The sequence below is a fragment of the Manis javanica genome, chromosome 8 (genome assembly GCF_040802235.1).
Source record: "Manis javanica isolate MJ-LG chromosome 8, MJ_LKY, whole genome shotgun sequence".
Classification (NCBI taxonomy): domain Eukaryota; kingdom Metazoa; phylum Chordata; class Mammalia; order Pholidota; family Manidae; genus Manis; species Manis javanica.
In genome coordinates this window covers 60959676-60976843 of record NC_133163.1, presented here as the reverse complement: position 1 = coordinate 60976843, position 17168 = coordinate 60959676, and the positions used below count along the sequence as shown (strand labels likewise).

At 34.1% G+C, this 17168-nt stretch overlaps 1 protein-coding gene across 14 annotated transcripts in view; it reads left to right on the top strand.

Annotated features, from left to right (window-relative positions):
• MIPOL1 (mirror-image polydactyly 1) overlaps window positions 1-13610 on the top strand; it is a 321127-nt gene extending 307517 nt beyond the window's left edge. For 4 of the 14 annotated variants that reach the window (XM_073211330.1, XM_073211320.1, XM_073211322.1 and 1 more), the window contains one exon: window positions 6647-13605. In XM_073211330.1, the coding sequence (XP_073067431.1) occupies window positions 6647-6713 (67 nt within the window). In that variant the 3' untranslated portion in view covers window positions 6714-13605. Of the gene's footprint in view, window positions 1-6646 lie in introns of all 14 variants that reach the window. The other 10 variants (XR_012120546.1, XM_073211327.1, XM_073211321.1 and 7 more) reach the window with 6 other exon arrangements.
• The last annotated feature ends 3558 nt before the right edge of the window (window positions 13611-17168 follow it).

The following is a 17168-nucleotide window of genomic DNA, read 5'->3' as shown; positions in this document are numbered from 1 at the left end:
TTTATTGCCTCACTATTTGCAATAGCCAAAATATGGAAGCAACCTCAGTGTCCATCAATAGATGAATGGTTAAAGAAGATGTTGTACATATACCCAGTGGAATATTATTTAGCCATAAAAAGAAAAGAAATCCTGCCATTTCAACAACATGGATAGATCTAGATGAAATTATGCTCAGTGAAATAAGCCAGGCAGGGAAAGACAAATACAGATGATTTTACTTATTTGTGGAATATAAAATCAAAGCAAAACAGAAGGAACAAAACAGCAGTATACTCATAGACAATGAGAAGTCACTAGTGGTTACTAAGGAGGAGGAGTTGAAGTGGGTGCAGAGGGGAGGGGATGATTGAACCACTGTGATGTACATTTGAAGCCAATGGAAGATTGTACATTAACAATAGTTGAATTTTTTAAAATGCATTAAAATAACTTCATTGAAAAAGTTGTCATTCTCTAATTGTCGAATCAGATGGGCACTTTTCACTTTGATCTTGTTTAAGTCCTTACCCCTGTTGATCGTTCTTGAAATACTCTTTTCTGGATCCTGTGGTAGCACCTGCTTTTGATCCATCTTTTACATCCTTATCTTCTCAAATTCTTTGCCAGTCTCTTTGTTTTCATTTTGGTTCTGTCCTCTTCCCATCTCTCTTCTCCTTCTTTATTTCTCTGTCTAAGTATTTCCATGTACTCCCATGGCTCCAGTTGCAACCTAGAACAAGACCTACTCATGGCCCACCTCTCCAGCCTCTTTTTCTGCCACTCTCCACGTCCTACTTGATGATTCTGAGAAACCATTCTACTGCTAGGACTTGACACACGTCATGCTTTTCATACCTCTGTGCCTTCACACGTATTAATTCCTCTGTCTGAAATGCCCCTCCTCCTGTCCCTCCCCATCCCCACCCTTCTTCAGGTGACTGTTTTCTTCTTATCCTCCAATACTTGACTCAGGCATCATCAGGAAGCTTTTATTGGGCCTTTCTCTTCTCCCTTGTCTATGCTAGGTTCTGCTTAATACCTAAGCTTATGCTTTTATGAAAGCATTAACCTACTGGAGTTATCCTTATAAATACCTGTTTCCCTCACCTTATTGCTTCTTGCGAGCCAGGATCATAAGAATGCTCTTTGAATAATCAGCACCTAGAACAATGCCTGCTACATATGCATACCCAGACAAGCTCATTGATTGGACTGAAATTTATATCATAAACCTACAATTACCCCTCTAACACACTGTTATATCCAAGCATCCCCTTAACATCCTCACTTACGTGTCCTGCAAACACCTCCAAACTATATGTGCCAAACTGAGCTCATCCTCACACACACATACTCCCGAACAAAAATCTGCCTTGGTTAGGCTATCACTATCTAGTCACCAAAACCAGACACCTGGGAGTCATCCTTCATTACCCGCTGTTGCCCTATCCTAGCCTCAAAAGCCACTCAGTCCTTTTGATTCCATATCCTAGATAGAGATCTTTCAAATGTATAACCTTTCCACCTATACTGCTGCAACTCTACTTCAAGTTTCACTAGGAGTATATTTTTTATTGTGGTAGTCTTTTTAGCATAAATTTAAATTTACCATTTTAACCATTTTTAAGTATACAGTTTTGTGGCCTTAAGTATGTTCATGCTCACTAAGATTATTTTAATCAGGAGCTATCTGGACTTTCTACCTTATGAGCTAATCTGCCTCCACCCCATCCTTAAATTCTTGGCAGTGTGATCTTTCTAAAATGCAAATGATGTTACTAGATGTGTTAAAATCCTTTCGTTGCTTTCCACTGTCTACATAAGTGGTTTTACCACAGTGTTCATAGGTCCAAGCTGAAGTGAGGAAAAACATATGTAATGGACCAAGTTTTTCTCATTTTCTTAACTTAAAAGCTGGGTGAATCAAGTAATGGCAACATTAATCAAAGTGAAAAATATGGAAACATGAGTGGGAGGTACAGTAAGTTTTGTTTTAGGTGTATGCTGAGTGTCATATGCCTGTAGAGTGAGCAAGAGATGTCTTGAGAGCAGTTGGATATGTGAATTTGAAACTCAAAAGATAGTTTTGGGAAATGGATTCAAAAGATAGTTTTGGGAAAGGGATCTGTTATTTGGAAGTCATGAGCATTTAGTTGGAATCAGGGTTGCAAATAACATATTTTGAGGAAATGTAGAAAGTGTAAAGAAACAATGGTAAAATAAATCGACATTTAAAAAACCAGCAGAAGATGGGAATGTAAATTAGTTCAACCATTGTGGAAAGCAGTATGGAGGTTCCTCAAAATGTTCAAAATAGACATACCATTTGACCCAGGAATTCCACTTCTAGGAGTTTACCCTAAGAATGCAGCAGCCCAGTTTGAAAAAGACAGATGTACCCCTATGTTTATTGCAGCACTATTTGCAATAGCCAAGAATTGGAAGCAACCTAAGTGTCCATCAGTAGATGAATGGATAAAGAAGATGTGGTACATATACACAATGGAATATTACTCAGCCATAAGAAGGAAACAAATCCTACCATTTGCAACAACATGGATGGAGCTAGAGGGTATTATGCTCAGTGAAATAAGCCAGGCAGAGAAAGACAAGTAAAAATGATTTCACTCATCTGTGGAGTATAAGAAGAAAGAAAAACTGAAGGAACAAAACAGCAGCAGAATTATAGAACCCAAGAATGGACTAACAGTTACCAAAGAGAAAGGGACTGGGGAGAATGGGAGGGATGGGACGGATAAGGGCAGGGAAGAAGGAAGGGGGTATTACGATTAGCATGTATAATGTTGGTGGGGGGTGCACAGGGGGAGGGCTGTGCAACACAGAGAAGACAAGTAGTGATTCTACAACATCTTACTATGCTGATGGACAGTGACTGTAATGGGGTATATGGGGGGGACTTGGTGAAGGGAGAACCCTAGTAAACATAATGTTCTTCATGTAATTGTAGATTAATAATAACAAAATAAAATAAAAAGTTTTAAAAACCAGCAGAAGAACAGCCATAGGAGTAAAAGAAAAAACTACATTTAAAGTTGTCTTCTCTTCCTGCTGCCTTGGTTGAAAGAGCAAGATCTCTGATACTAATGGCAAACACCAAGTGCAGCATTTTTAGTGGCTTTTCTGTCTCCTCTTCTGGAAGGACGGTTATTACCATCTTTCTTGTATTTCCCTGGTTCTTCTCCTTGGGAAAAAAAAATGTTTAAGCCACATATGTTTGATGGGGTGACCTCATTGCCTAAATAATAGGAATGCTTTTTCTGAATAAGAAATTGTCAAGCCAATAAGAAGTCTATTCTCACATTGACAGATAGAAAAATTACTTTCAAAAATGAAATCTACAGCGAGATTTTTACTTAAATACAATTCAGTTGATGAACTTTTTCTGTTTTCACAGTTTTCTATCACTTTGCAAAAAAAACTATCTAGTGAGTAAGAATAATTCAAGCCCACAGAAATTCAGAAATAAGCATTAAAAGTCACTGTACCTTTGGAAGCAGTGTAGCACCTGGGTGAGATCGGGGATGTGGTTATCACATTCAGCATCTCATCCCAGCTCCAAAACTGAGTGGCAGTGTGGCTCTGATAAGATTACCCTCGATATGCTTTGATTTTGTCACCAGAGGATAACAGCTCCTCCAAAAAATGAAAATGAAAATAAATATGTGCACAAATTACTTCTAGTTCCTGGTACATATTATTCATAAGTATAATTGTCCTTTTAAAATATATCACTGTTTTCATTAAGAATGAAAAATAGAAATAACCAATTGGTAAATAACTTACGGCTCATCCACTTGATGGAAAACTGTGTACTCCATTGTAGTACATATATAGATACATAGAAAATACAAAAACGTTAATTGAAAAACCAGGATTTCTATCTAAAGTACACCTGCAAGTGCATTTTTCAAGTGTACATAGAAGTTGTATTATAGCAAATAGTAGATTGTAACTATTATTTCCTAGTTACGTGCAATGTCATCAATTTCCTTACAACGTGTTACGAAAACAGCAAATGAAGTACACCAAAAAATACTTTGCCAATTTGATTTAAGTGAGAACTTGAGGAAAATTTTTAATGAAACTATTAAGACAGATAATCCATAATCTGAAATACATAGCTGTCTAGTGGCCCAAGCCCTAGTGGAAGTAACTTTGCACTAAGAACAATGAGACCAGCCCCAGATTTGTCACTGTTTCACCTCAGGGCCTCATATAAGGGTTTACTTGTCTGTGTTTCAGTTTCTTCATATTTAAAATGGAGAAACCCTAATCCTGGCTCTAACCCTTTTCCTATTTCATGAAGCCATTGGAAACTATCGTTGAGTAACATGCAAAGCAGTTGGAGCCTATTTTAGTAAGCTACATAATTTTTTAAGGGATATTACTGCTTTGGACAGTAAAGAGTAGCCTGCAGGCAAATCCTGCAAGGTGCTTCAACAGACGTACACACCTACCTTCCTGTTGGCACAGTCCATGTTTGGCAGGTGTATTCCATTCCTTACAGGAAGGAATAGGTGCTTCATTGTGTTTCAGAAGTCAGTAAGCTTTTACAAAACTAAGTAATTGACATTTTTCTCATTTCTGAGATCAAATTTTCATAGATCATTCAACCTGGATAAACTGAGAATGTGGTTGATCTAGTAATTGTTGAAATATAGTAAAGACATTGCAAAACATGATATTTAAGTATTTCCTCCTAACCTCTTACTTTAGCAAGATATAAGAGCTCTAAATGGAAAGATGTCCTAATGTATGAAAAAGGAAACTAAAAATAAAGTAAAATGAGCCCATCTGTAAAGGAGAAGCCAGAAGAAGCACAAGACGGATTCATCTCAGTAATCTGGGATTCCATTGGTTCTGAATTCGCAGTGATAATAACTATGCAAAGCAGGGCTTACTTTCACATTATGAGGAAGTTTTTTTAATAGTAGTGTAAGTGATACTGAAGTGATATTTCAACTTCAACCAACATGAAAGTAATATTTTCTGATTTTTTACTATATATGCCAAAAAGTGCTATTAATGTCTTCTCAAGATTTCTACTGGGTGCCTTTGTTAATAGTTAATTCAAGTTAATATCCTATTTTAACAATTCATTTAAATTTTCATATCGACATTTTTCTTCCACCTTCCTCCACAATTCAAGTTAGTTAAACTTCCTGTCTTAAAGGATTTATGTAATCCTATTAATCAGAATGTAGAAGGTAGCACTATTTTTTATCACTAGGGAAAGACCAACTAAACAGGCTGATCTGTGAATACACTGAGTTGTCCAGTGAATCTTCTAGTTCAGGTATTTACATCACTAGTCTGAAACTGTTTCAGTAGAGGTATAATATTAGTGCATACTTTACATTTGAGGAATTTGTAATAATAGACTTAAGAAGGTTTGCCTTTTTACTCTAAGATCATTCCTACATTTTCAAAGCAAAGATTATTGATGCGTTTTGTTTCATATTCCTGTTTTCTGTTAACAGAACTCTTGATATATGCAGAAACATTTACTAAACTTGGCTAGTTTTTAGTGTTGCATACAGCTGATTAGTCCATCAATACCAGGGTGTATGAGACTAAGAATATCCTCATTCCTTTAGTGTCTAGCTCCGTGCTGTGTTTATTTGCAAAGGGCCATCATGCACGGATCCATATAAATGAAGCAAGCTAGAGCAGACTAGACTGTGTCGCTCACCAGTCTCTGAGAAGGGAAGACTGTGTACATGAAAACTGGAAGATTTCAGTATGTGTAGCATCGAGTAAGATTTTTGGTTGAGATTTTATGCTTTCAGTAAAGAAAATAAAAGGAAAAAAATAATGTTCTGATTCCATCATCTTATCAAGCAAAACTCTAACTGAACCATATGAATGTGATCTGCTAAGAGTAGCCTAAGAACACTTCAGGATGGGCTTGTGTATAGTTGGTGAGTTTTTATCAACTGAAAAATCACTTATCTTTGACTAAAAAGCACATAGAATCATTGTTAGCCTATTTATATTATCTAGGAATAGAAACTTTTTAAATGTAGTACAGAAAATCTGGTCTTATTAGCATCAAATCATTTGTATATATTTAAGTTATTTTCATGCCACTGAGACACAAAGTTTTTCCCACCTACCCACCTAATTCCTAGCTTTATTTTCATCAGTTGATTCTATGAAAAAGAAAGAAATTTAATACATAAAATTTGTACAGTATATCCATGTGTCACTTATTTAGCTAAGTAATAAGGGTAAGATTGATAATATATCTCTATTGGAATATGGACTTCTTAGTAAAAATCAATTTGAAACTGCTCTGTATTTAATATGCCATCTTGTTATTACATAGTAAATGGTTCATTCACAACCTTATGCAAGTAGGTAAATATACTGAAGTGAGAATCTTGTATTTTTTATGTAGCATCTAAAGCTGACATAATCCAAAGATCTGGGTTAAAGTTTGTGTTTTCATTGTTTTTTTTTAACCTCAAATACTTGGCACTCTGCACGGGTGTCTCTTGCTTACAGTAATGCTTTGTTTCTTAATACAACTACCAGGACTTCTTGGTCACAGGCAAATACTGTCCTTTTTCAGCCAAACATTCCTGACAATAACTGCACTTTTCATATTTATTTTTTCCCTTCCCCGCAACCCCTGACTTAGGTTGGAAAGGCTCGTGGATGTCCTGAGGAAGAAGGTTGAAACAGGGACCATGAGGACAGTGATCTGACAGAAAAAAACGACAGTCTGGGGAAGCAATCACATCTGGTGACCAGGCTGCTTCATTCAACACTGTGTAAACACTAAAGCCTTAACTTAGCAAACAGTTGTTAGAAGTAGGACACTCCAACCACATTCCAAGCTGAGATAAAATCAAATCACAAATGTTTAACCACTTTGCTGCTGACTTGAGTTATTTATCCAAATATATTAACTACAGGCTTTTACCAATGAGTAGCAATAAAGTTGCAGGTTATTTTGTAACTATTTTATATTTCACTGTATTTAATATAAATCCTTTTACTGAGAGACCGTTATAGAAACAGTAAAGTTGGTCTGGATCATATCTTCACATATGGCCCTTTGTGAATCAAAATGCAGCAAAGCAAATATTCTCTAAACCTTAATCCTTCATATTAGTCAAAATTTCAGATACGTGCATTTTTCAATGCAGAGTTTATTTCTTAACGGATGAAAGAAGCTCAGACATAAGCATATATAGTCTTCACTCATTGCATGCATGTAATCTTTGTTAGTATTAAAGGACATTAAGTATAGATACCAAGAATTAACTATGTAATTTGCTTTAATAGGAGTTTGGTACTTTAAAGTTACATTAATCAAGGCATGATTTTTGTTTCACTACAAATAATACAGACGTTTCAATAAAAAGAGGGTACTATTAATGTGTACTTATAAATTCATATTGTCAATGTTTTTTAATGTTGGGTCTTAATAATTAACTAAGGTCTTTTTAAACTGTAGAAACTACCGTATCCTAATAGGCTGGGAAACTTTTGACTTGAAAATTAGCATGTGCCAGCATGACTCTAAAAGGCAAGAGGCCATCGAACATGTTAAGTGTGATTTTTTATTATATTTATGTAGTTTATTATTTGAATTTTTGTTGTAGAGAAAAATTCAGTATGTAAAAAATTATAATATACAAATACAAAGACTTGGTGAAAGTAAGCCTGCAGTATGGTTCAAGTTACCTACTTTTTCTTTAGTGTAGAGGTTACTTAAAATAGTATAGCAGTCACTTCTAATCACATGAAACTATGAATAAAACTAATATTTATGTATTTGGACATAGAAAAAGTGTCTTCATTTTTTTTTAGATTGAATAGATGAGAGGCTAGTAGAAAATGACTAGGACAGGAACAGGGTAAAATAGACAAGTAGCAACTGCATTAGTGCAAATTTTGTAGGCAAGTGAAAAATTTTCTAAGTCCATACAGTTTTTTAATTCATCTTTAAAACTGAACTGTATTGTCTACCATTGCCTGTTCTGGGGACCAATACAGAATAATTTAGTGCACCATTCTTTTAAACACCATTAGAGATTATCTGTGTGAATTTTTTTACTCTGCACAAAAATGTAAGGTGTTAATCATAGAGTGACAAAAGAATCATAATGCTGACAAACTTGATTTCTTCCTTATTAAATTCATTAAATGAACTGGGAGTTAGAATCCTATCACACTGAGTTCAAATCTAGAATTTACTCATGTTGCCTGCTTTTAATTATTTTTTTAAACCATGTGATAAGAAAATAAAGAACAACAGGGATTACAAATAAACTAACTGGCTTTACTCCTTAGTCCTAAAGAGAATTATAGCCTTTCATAGGCCAGTAACTATATAAATACAGAAATTTGAAATAGTTTGTTCATGCAGTCTTCTCTCTGAGCTCTAATTGAGTGTATTCCTGTGTGACTTCAAACAACACCTTTCAAGTCCTGCAGGTTAGTAAAGAGAAACAATTCTTATCACATAATAGTGCATTCCTAAATGTTTTTTTAATAAATCTCAGTTAAACTTGTATTTTCAGTTTAGTCCTAAAGAACAGATGAAACTATCTTGAGTTATTTTGCTTGTGGTTTTATAAAACAAAAAGTGTAGCATAAAGACATTTTATAATTTTCAAACATCTGTCTATACCTACATGATCAGATTAAAGCAATCTATTCCTTTAATCAACATCTAGAACTTTATAGAATTTGATATTATAAAGTTAAGTTTACAAAACAATTCTCACATCTACTATTGTTCAATGTAGGTAATCTCCCCAAAATATCCTATCCCCTTAAAAATGAGTTGTCTATAAAATTACAAATGCTAAGTAGTACAGCCAGATGTTATCATTAATTCTTGTACTTAAAAATGTCCACCAAAAGTGTCTCAAATAGGTTTTTCTGTATGAAGGAATAACCTATCCCACTAATGATCTGTTCTCTACATATTCAATAATAATACAACTTCAGAAGTGTCCATGCTGCCCAGAGATGTTGCTTGGAGTTTGCATTAAACATCACCAAGTCTGATTCCTAGAGTAACACAGAATTCATTTCCTCTTGTAAAAATAAGTAGTTCAGAGGAAAAATCAGAAAAGATAATACAAACATATGTAGCACTTGATGATTTACAAAGTCCTTTCACATCTGTATTTTTTATCTAATCCTGTCCACAACCATATAAGAATAACAATAATTATAAATTATATATATCAACCACATAATGATAATAATTTAATTATCATTATTTTAATTACATTTTACAAATGAGGAAATAGACACACAGAGGCTAAGAATTTGCCAAGGACTAGCTGGGACTAGCAACTGAGATCTTATGACTAAACTCCTATAGGTCTCCAAATCTTTCTATAAGAAAAAGTATTAAAAATTAAAGATTTTAACTCTTGCAATTTGTTATTATTGTGCCATTTCTTTTGTACACACATGTATGGATTATCTAATAATCAAAAATACCCAAATTTATTTCAGTGAAGTGCAATCTAAACTACATGTGTAAATAGCATCATATTATTATTTCATCTATATAGTGTTACAGTAGCAGCATGCTTTGCCTTAGCCTTCACTAATTAGAAATATTGTCACAATTCCTTGTTAATAAAATATAACCTTGGTTGTACTGTACTGTTTTAATTAGGCCTGATGCTAAAACTTGATACTATAGTTTTATCAAATGTTAGTCTAAAATTCAAGGCTCACTCTACCTCCTTTAGCAACTGTTGGAGATAAAACCAATTATAAGCAAGGCTATTGGTTATAAGCAAGGTATAAGCAGTTACAGCAAAGTTATTAGTTAATTACTAATATATAAAAATGCTTAACTCTACTTTTACACATAAGCCAGTATGTTAAAATTATTTAAAATATTTTTTTCGATGAGAAAGTTGATCCTTTGTGTATTTCCTTATTCAAGTAAACTGAAGAATTTTATCAGGTCACTTACCAGTAGAATTAGTTCATTTCACACAAAGTTAAAATATTAAAATGTTTTAGTTTTAATATTAGATATATTTATGTAGAAAAACATTTATATATGTAGTATTTTTAAAGATCATAGTTATTTTTAAAGTTTCTGTTTTCAAATATTCATTATTAATGAGATTATAGTGATAAAATAGCCATGGCTTACACTTTTTTGTCTTCTCTGGTTTGTATGGCGCCCAGATTATTCACAAGACATTACTGCATTAATAACTATTATTTACAACTAACCTATCATACATGCACACATAGATGTATACACACAGACACATACAAACAAATGCATTTGCCTTTTTAAAAAGTTGATTTATAAATCAACTCTTAGGCTCCAGTGAGTTCAGTATTTTATTCATGTTTTATTAGAAATACACATGGTTTCAAGGCTTTTAAACAAATACATGGAATGGTTGAAAGATTTATATTGCTTGTGCTTAGCTAAATATGTCATCTCTAGAAAAGATGTGGTTTATTTTGGCACTGTTTTAAAAAACTCAAATATTTTAAACATTTGTTAAGTTAGAGCTTGCACATTTGAACTAGTAGCATACATTCCAGAAAAGCATCTCAAGTTACCAAACTTTTTGTAATCCTTTTACTAGAATAACTTTTTTGAAAAGGCTTTCTTTTCTTTTTTATTATGTACTTTAAGTTGAGTTAAATTTATGAAGGTTGAAGTTGCTATTTTTTAATGTAGGATTTCATAAATGAAATTTGACAATGAAAAATGTGTTTTTGGAAATCATTAAAATGCTGTATACTAATGACATTTCTTTGCAGAAATCTTAATATACTTCCTTTTGGTTGTATTGTTTTCTAAATATAATTTTGGCACATGCTAGTACTTTGAAAGCCACCAGTTTCTTGACCAGCTAATTATTAACAAAAATGCATTTTAATGCACAAACTCAAATATCTACAAAATATATATTTACTTTTTATTCACTTATAATCCCCTATTGAAAATCCTATACATTTCAATCTAATTCTTATACATTGATCTTAATCAAATTTGTAAGTGTCCAATCCTGATGTACTGGATGTACCTATAAAATATATTGCATTTAGAAAACAGATTAAGTTCACCATCAAACTGTGTCTGACTTCCTTAACAAGCTTAATAAAGATACAAGTCAGTATATCAACAAATTTATTAAGTACCTTTGGAACCTTTCAAAACTATTAAGATATAAAATAAAATTACAGTAATAGAATTTTAAAAGGAAACATTATCCTTGGTAAATATATTTAGAAAGAATCTAAGGCAGGAGACTTAATTCTCATAATTAAAAAATAATGAACTGATTCATATCTACTACAACACTTCTCTACTAATTTAGGAATTTGTATGTGAAATTTTGCTGTAGCCAGTAGCTGGAATCTAAAGACACTGCTTCTCTTATGTTTGGTTATTCAGTCAAGATAAGGTAAATATAAACAGACTATGTAACATTCTATCACCTGTAGTGAACTTAGAACTTAAGGTACCTGGCTATAAAAAAAGACCAGGGTGGATGGGCAGTAGGAATCTTTGGGGCAAAGATTCTATAAACTGGTAATATATAAACTGTTGTATTACTTTGTGCAAAAATTTTGTCTCACCATCTATGGCCTTTGTGATATTGTCATGCATTTTACTTTTATATATGTATACCACAATAGTAACATTGGTATTCTGCTTTAAACAATCAAGTGTTTTTAAGGAGATTTAAAAAATACGAACAGCAACCTATTTATCCACATATTTACCATTTCCAATGTACACCATTTTCTTTGTGTGGATCCAAGTTTCCACCTGTTACCATTTTCCTTCTTCCTGAAATATTTATCATTTATACTAATGCAGGGTTGTGGGTAATGAATTCTTTCAACTTTTGTACCTCTAAAAATGTCTCTCTTCTTTTTTTTTTTTTCTTTGCTTAATTTTGTGAAAAGAGTTTCGTGCTGGATGTAGAATTTTAGGCTTTTTCCTCCCAGTATTTTCAAGGTGTTGCTCTATCATTTCTGGCTTGCTTTGTTCCTGCTGTCATACTTAATTTTTGCTCAGTGTACATAATATGTCCTCTGTCTGCTATAAAGATTTTTCCCTTTGTCACTTGTTTTAACCAATTTGATTATGTTGTGTTATGGCATAGATTTTTGCATGCTTCTGTACATGTAATTTGTTGAACTTCTTGGACCTTGGGTTTATAGTCTATCACATTTTTAATATTTGACCATTATTTGTTCCAATATTTTTTGTTCCCCAACTCTCCTTCCTCTCCCTTTTATAACTACTATTTGATATAAATTAGGCCACTTGAAGTTACCATTTCACTCATTCATGCTTTGTTCTTTTTTTTTTCAGTCTCTTTTTTCTTCTGTGTGTTTCATTTTGGATAGTTTCTATTGCTTTGTCTTCAGATTTACTAATCTTTTCTTCTGCAGTATTTGATGTGCTCTTAATTCCATCCAGTGCCTTTTTTTTTTGCAGATGTTTCCTCTCTAAAAGTTAAAGTTGGTCTTTTTAATTTATTTCATATCTCTCCTTAATTATTTCATGCTTTATATTATCTTCTATAATATAAAAAAAAGTCATAAGGAATGTTCTAATATCCTTGTCTGTTAGTTCTGTTATCTATCCTATTTCCAAGTCTGCTTCTATTAATATTTTTTTTCCTTACCATGAGTTGTTACTTTCCTGCTTTGTATGCCTGATAAGAATTTTTGAATGCCTATAATTGTGAATTTTATCTTGTTGGGAGTTGGATAGTTTTTCATTAAAAATTTTTGAGTTTTGTTCAGGTATGCAATTATATTACTTGGAAATAGTTTAATCCCACTAAGGCTATTTTAAGTTTATAGTAGGCAGGATCAGGGCACCGATAATCTAGGACTGAGTTTTCCACACAATTTAGGCAATCCCTTTCTGAATACACTACCTGATGCCCTGTGTAGCAAGAGGTTTCTCTACTCTGACTGGCTACAACCATGTGTGAGTTTTGGTTATCGTTCTGCCTACTCCTTTCTGGAGGTTCTTACCTGGCCTTGGTGGTTTAGTGACACACACATGCTGGTCAATACTCGAAGGAAGACTCAAGGAATGTTCTGTAGCTCTCCAGAGCTCACTCATGCCCTCTCTCTGTGCAGTACTCTGCACTCCATGCAGGCTTTCTCCTCCTCAGTACTCTGACCTGAATTTTCTAACCACCTTGGCCTCCCCAAATCTTCAACTCTGTTCTCAACTCGGAGAAGCTGACAGGCTTTTCTGTCCCCCTCCTTGCGCTCTGCTCTGTAAGCCCTTCAGGTGATGTGCTGGGGCTAGCGTTGGACTCATTTCACTTGTTTCCCTTTTCTCAGGGATCACTGTCCTCTGCTGCCTGTTGTCCAAAGTTCAAAAGCGTTGATCCATGTATTTTCACTGTTGTTTTTGTTGCTGTTTTGGTGGTTTTTCATTTTTCATCTTTTTAAGGTGGGAGAGTAAATGTGGGCCCAGGTCATCCATCATAGCCAGCAGTATAAGTCCTCCTATAGGTCTTTCAAAATGTCATTGTCTTGATGTCTATCCCTTCCCCTGTTAATGTTCTTCTGGAAGTAAAGTCTGTTTTCTCTTATTGCTTTTTAGATTTCTTTATTTTTTGTGCCTAGATGTGTTATATTTCTTTGTTGAGCTGTATATTTCTTTGTATATTTCTTTGTGTATTTCTTGGTTGAGTTCATAGGCCTTATGAGATCTCTAACATGATATCTTTTGTCAGTTTTAGAAAATCTTTGGTCAGTATCTTTTTCTCCTCCTTCCAGGACCCCAATTATATATATTTTACATATTCTTTTTGTGTTCCAACATATCTTTTCTACCCTCTTTTGCATTTTCCTTTTTTTATTACTTTAGTTTTGAATTTTCAATATTACCTGTCATTTCACATTTCACCTGTCATCTTCTGTTAAAGCCATCTAGTCAATTCTTAATTTCAGGTTCTGTATTCTTCAACTCTATAGTTTTCTCTTAATTTTTTTGGTGCATTCCAATTCTCTGGTGAACTACTCTTCTTTCTAAATACATTGTCTACCACTTTGCCTCTGTTTTACCAAACATACTAGTCATAGTTACTTAAATGTCTCTGATGTGCCTCTTTTCCTACAGCATAGCTCTCTAGGGCTTTCAGTGGTAAAGGTGATGTCTTCACTGGGGCCCTTTTAGGTATTCTCGTCTTAGCTTTTTTATCCTCCCACATAGGACAGCTCAAAATTTGTCAGGTATTTTGAAGGGAAAATGAGGCGTGTGTTTCAGGCCCTTTGGTGCTCCAGCCCTGCAAGACTGCCAAAGGGCTGCTGGTTTCTCTGTCCCTAACAGCAATCTGCTAGGACAAAGTCCAGATTACCTTTCTCTCACCTTCACCCAGAACCAGCAAATGCCTCCAGGGAAAGAGCTGCTGCAGACCATCAGTTTACCATTGTTTTCTCTTCACCGTATTAGTACTTCTAGTTGTCTTTGTTTCTGCTCCTCTCTAATACTTTTAAACAAACACATTTTGTATTTTATCCAGCTTTTCTAGTTGTTCTTGGAAGCAGCATTGGTCTGCCACAAACTACTCTGTTCTGTCCGGAAGCAGAGTTCTAGTGAGTTTTTCTCTGTTACTACATTTTTCATTTCTGGAGGTTATATTCTGTTCATTCCCAATCTATTTGGTCATTTTTATGGTTTCTTGTTCCTGTCTCATATTTTCAATCCCTTTTTTATTTTCTTATACATTTTAAACATGCTTACTCTATACTTAATTTCTGATAATTTTAATATCTCAAATATTTACTACTCCAACAATTTTGCTATTATTCCTGCTACTTACACTTATTTTGCCTTATTTCTTTGGGTGTTTGGTTTTCATAAATGTGAACTTATATTTCTTAGAGTTACCCTCTGTGGGACTTTTCAAGGCCTGGATTGAAGATGGGTTCCTTATCAGAGGCTTTGCCTTTGCTTCTGCCAGTCACCAAGGAATATTACATACACCTTACAGCACTTTAAAATCTTAATTTGAGTTTTTTTGAGCCACTTAAATAATGAAAATTAGTGTTGAAAACCCACATAAGGGCTGGCTTATGGCTATAAACTTCATAGTATAACCTGTGTTCATGGATTAGAAGAATTAATATTATTCATACCACCAGAAGCAGTCTATAGATTCAATGCATTTCCACCAAGATTCCAATGGCTTTTTTGCAGTAGAAAAAAATCCCTAATTTTCATGGAACCACAAAAGACCCCAAAGAGTCAAAGCAATCCTAAGAAAGAACAAAATGGGAGGCATCCCATTTCCTAATTTTAAGTCACTCTATGAAGCTGTAGTTATCAAAATAGAATGGTACTGGCACAAAAAGAGGCAAACAGATCAATGGAACAGAATCAAAGCCCAGAAATAAACCCAAATTTATAAAGTCAACTAATATTTGACAAAGGAGCCAAGGAGAAAAGAGTCTCAATAAATGGTGCTAGGAAAATTGGATATTCACATAAAGAAGAATGAACTTAGACCCCTATCTTACACCACTCACAAAAATTTGCTCAAAATACACCAAAGAAGCTATTAGAATTAATAACTGGATTCAGCAAAGTTGGAGGATACTAAATCAATATACAGAAATCTGTTGCTTTCCTAAGAAAATAATGAAACAGAAAGAAATCAAGAAAACAATTCCATTTACAATTGGATCAAAAATGATAAAATGCCTAGGAATAAACCTAACCAAGGAGGAAAATGACGTGTACTCTGAAAACTGTAAGACACTGATGCAAGAAACTGAGGAAGACACAAATATATGGAAATCTGTTCCATGTTTATGGATAGGAAGAATTAAAATTGTTAAAATTATCATCCTGCCCAAAGCAACCTACAGATTCAATGCAATCCCTATGAAAATACCAAGAGCATTTTTTAATGAACTAGAGCAAATAATCCTAAAATTCATATGGAACCCCAAAAGACCCTGAATAGCCAAAGCAATCCTGAGAAGGAAGAACAAAGCTGGGGTTATTATGCTCCCTGACTTCAAGCTCTACTACAAAGCTGCATTAACCAAACTAGTATTGTTCTAGCACAAGGACAGACCCATAGATCAATGTTACAGAATAGAAAACCCAGATACAAACCCACACCTATGTGGTCAATTAATATAAAATAAAGGAGCCATGAATATACAATGGGGAAAAGACAGCCTTTTCAACAACTGGCTTTGGGAAAACTGGACAGCTACATGTAAGAGAATGAAACTGGATTACTGTCTAACTCCATACACAAAAGTAAACCAAAATGGATTAAAAACCTAAATGGTAAAACATGAAATCATAAAACTCTTGGAAGAAAACAGGCAAAAATCTCTTCAACATAAACATGAGCAATTTTTTCCTAGGCACATCTCCTCAGGCAAGGGAAACAAAATAAAAAATGAACAAGTGGGACTACATCAAACTAAAAAGATACTGTACAGCAAAGGAAACCGTCAACAGACAAAAAGGCAATGTACAGTATGGGTGAATATACTTGCAAATGATATATCTGATAAGGGGTTAGCATCCAAAATATATAAAGAAATCATATAACTTAACTCCACTAAAGCAACTAATCCAATTAAAAAATGGGCAGAGAACCTGAATAGACTTTTTCCAAAGAAGATATACAGATGGCCAATAAGCACATGAAAAGATTCTCCACATCATTCATCATTAGGGAAATACAATATCATATCATACCAGTCAGAATGGCCACTACCCAAAAGACAAGAAATAAGTATTGGTGAGGATGTACAGAAAAGGGGACTCTTCTTCCCTATTGGTGGGAATGTAAATTGGTGCAGCCAATACAGAATGCAGTATGGAGGTTCCTCAAAAATCTGAAAATAGAAATGCCATATGACCCAGTAATTTCACTCCTAGGAATTTACCCAAAGAAAATAAAATCTCTGATTCAAAAGGATACATGCACCCTTGTGTTTTTTGCTGCATTATTTACAATAGCCAAAATATGGTAGCAACCAAAGTGTGCATCAGTAGATGAATTGATAAAGAAGATGTGGTACATATACACAATGGGATACTATTCATCCATTAAAAAAAGAAATCCCACCATTTGCAACAATATGGGTGGACCTAGAGGGTATTATGCCAAGTGAAATAAGCCAGGCAGAGAAAAACAAAT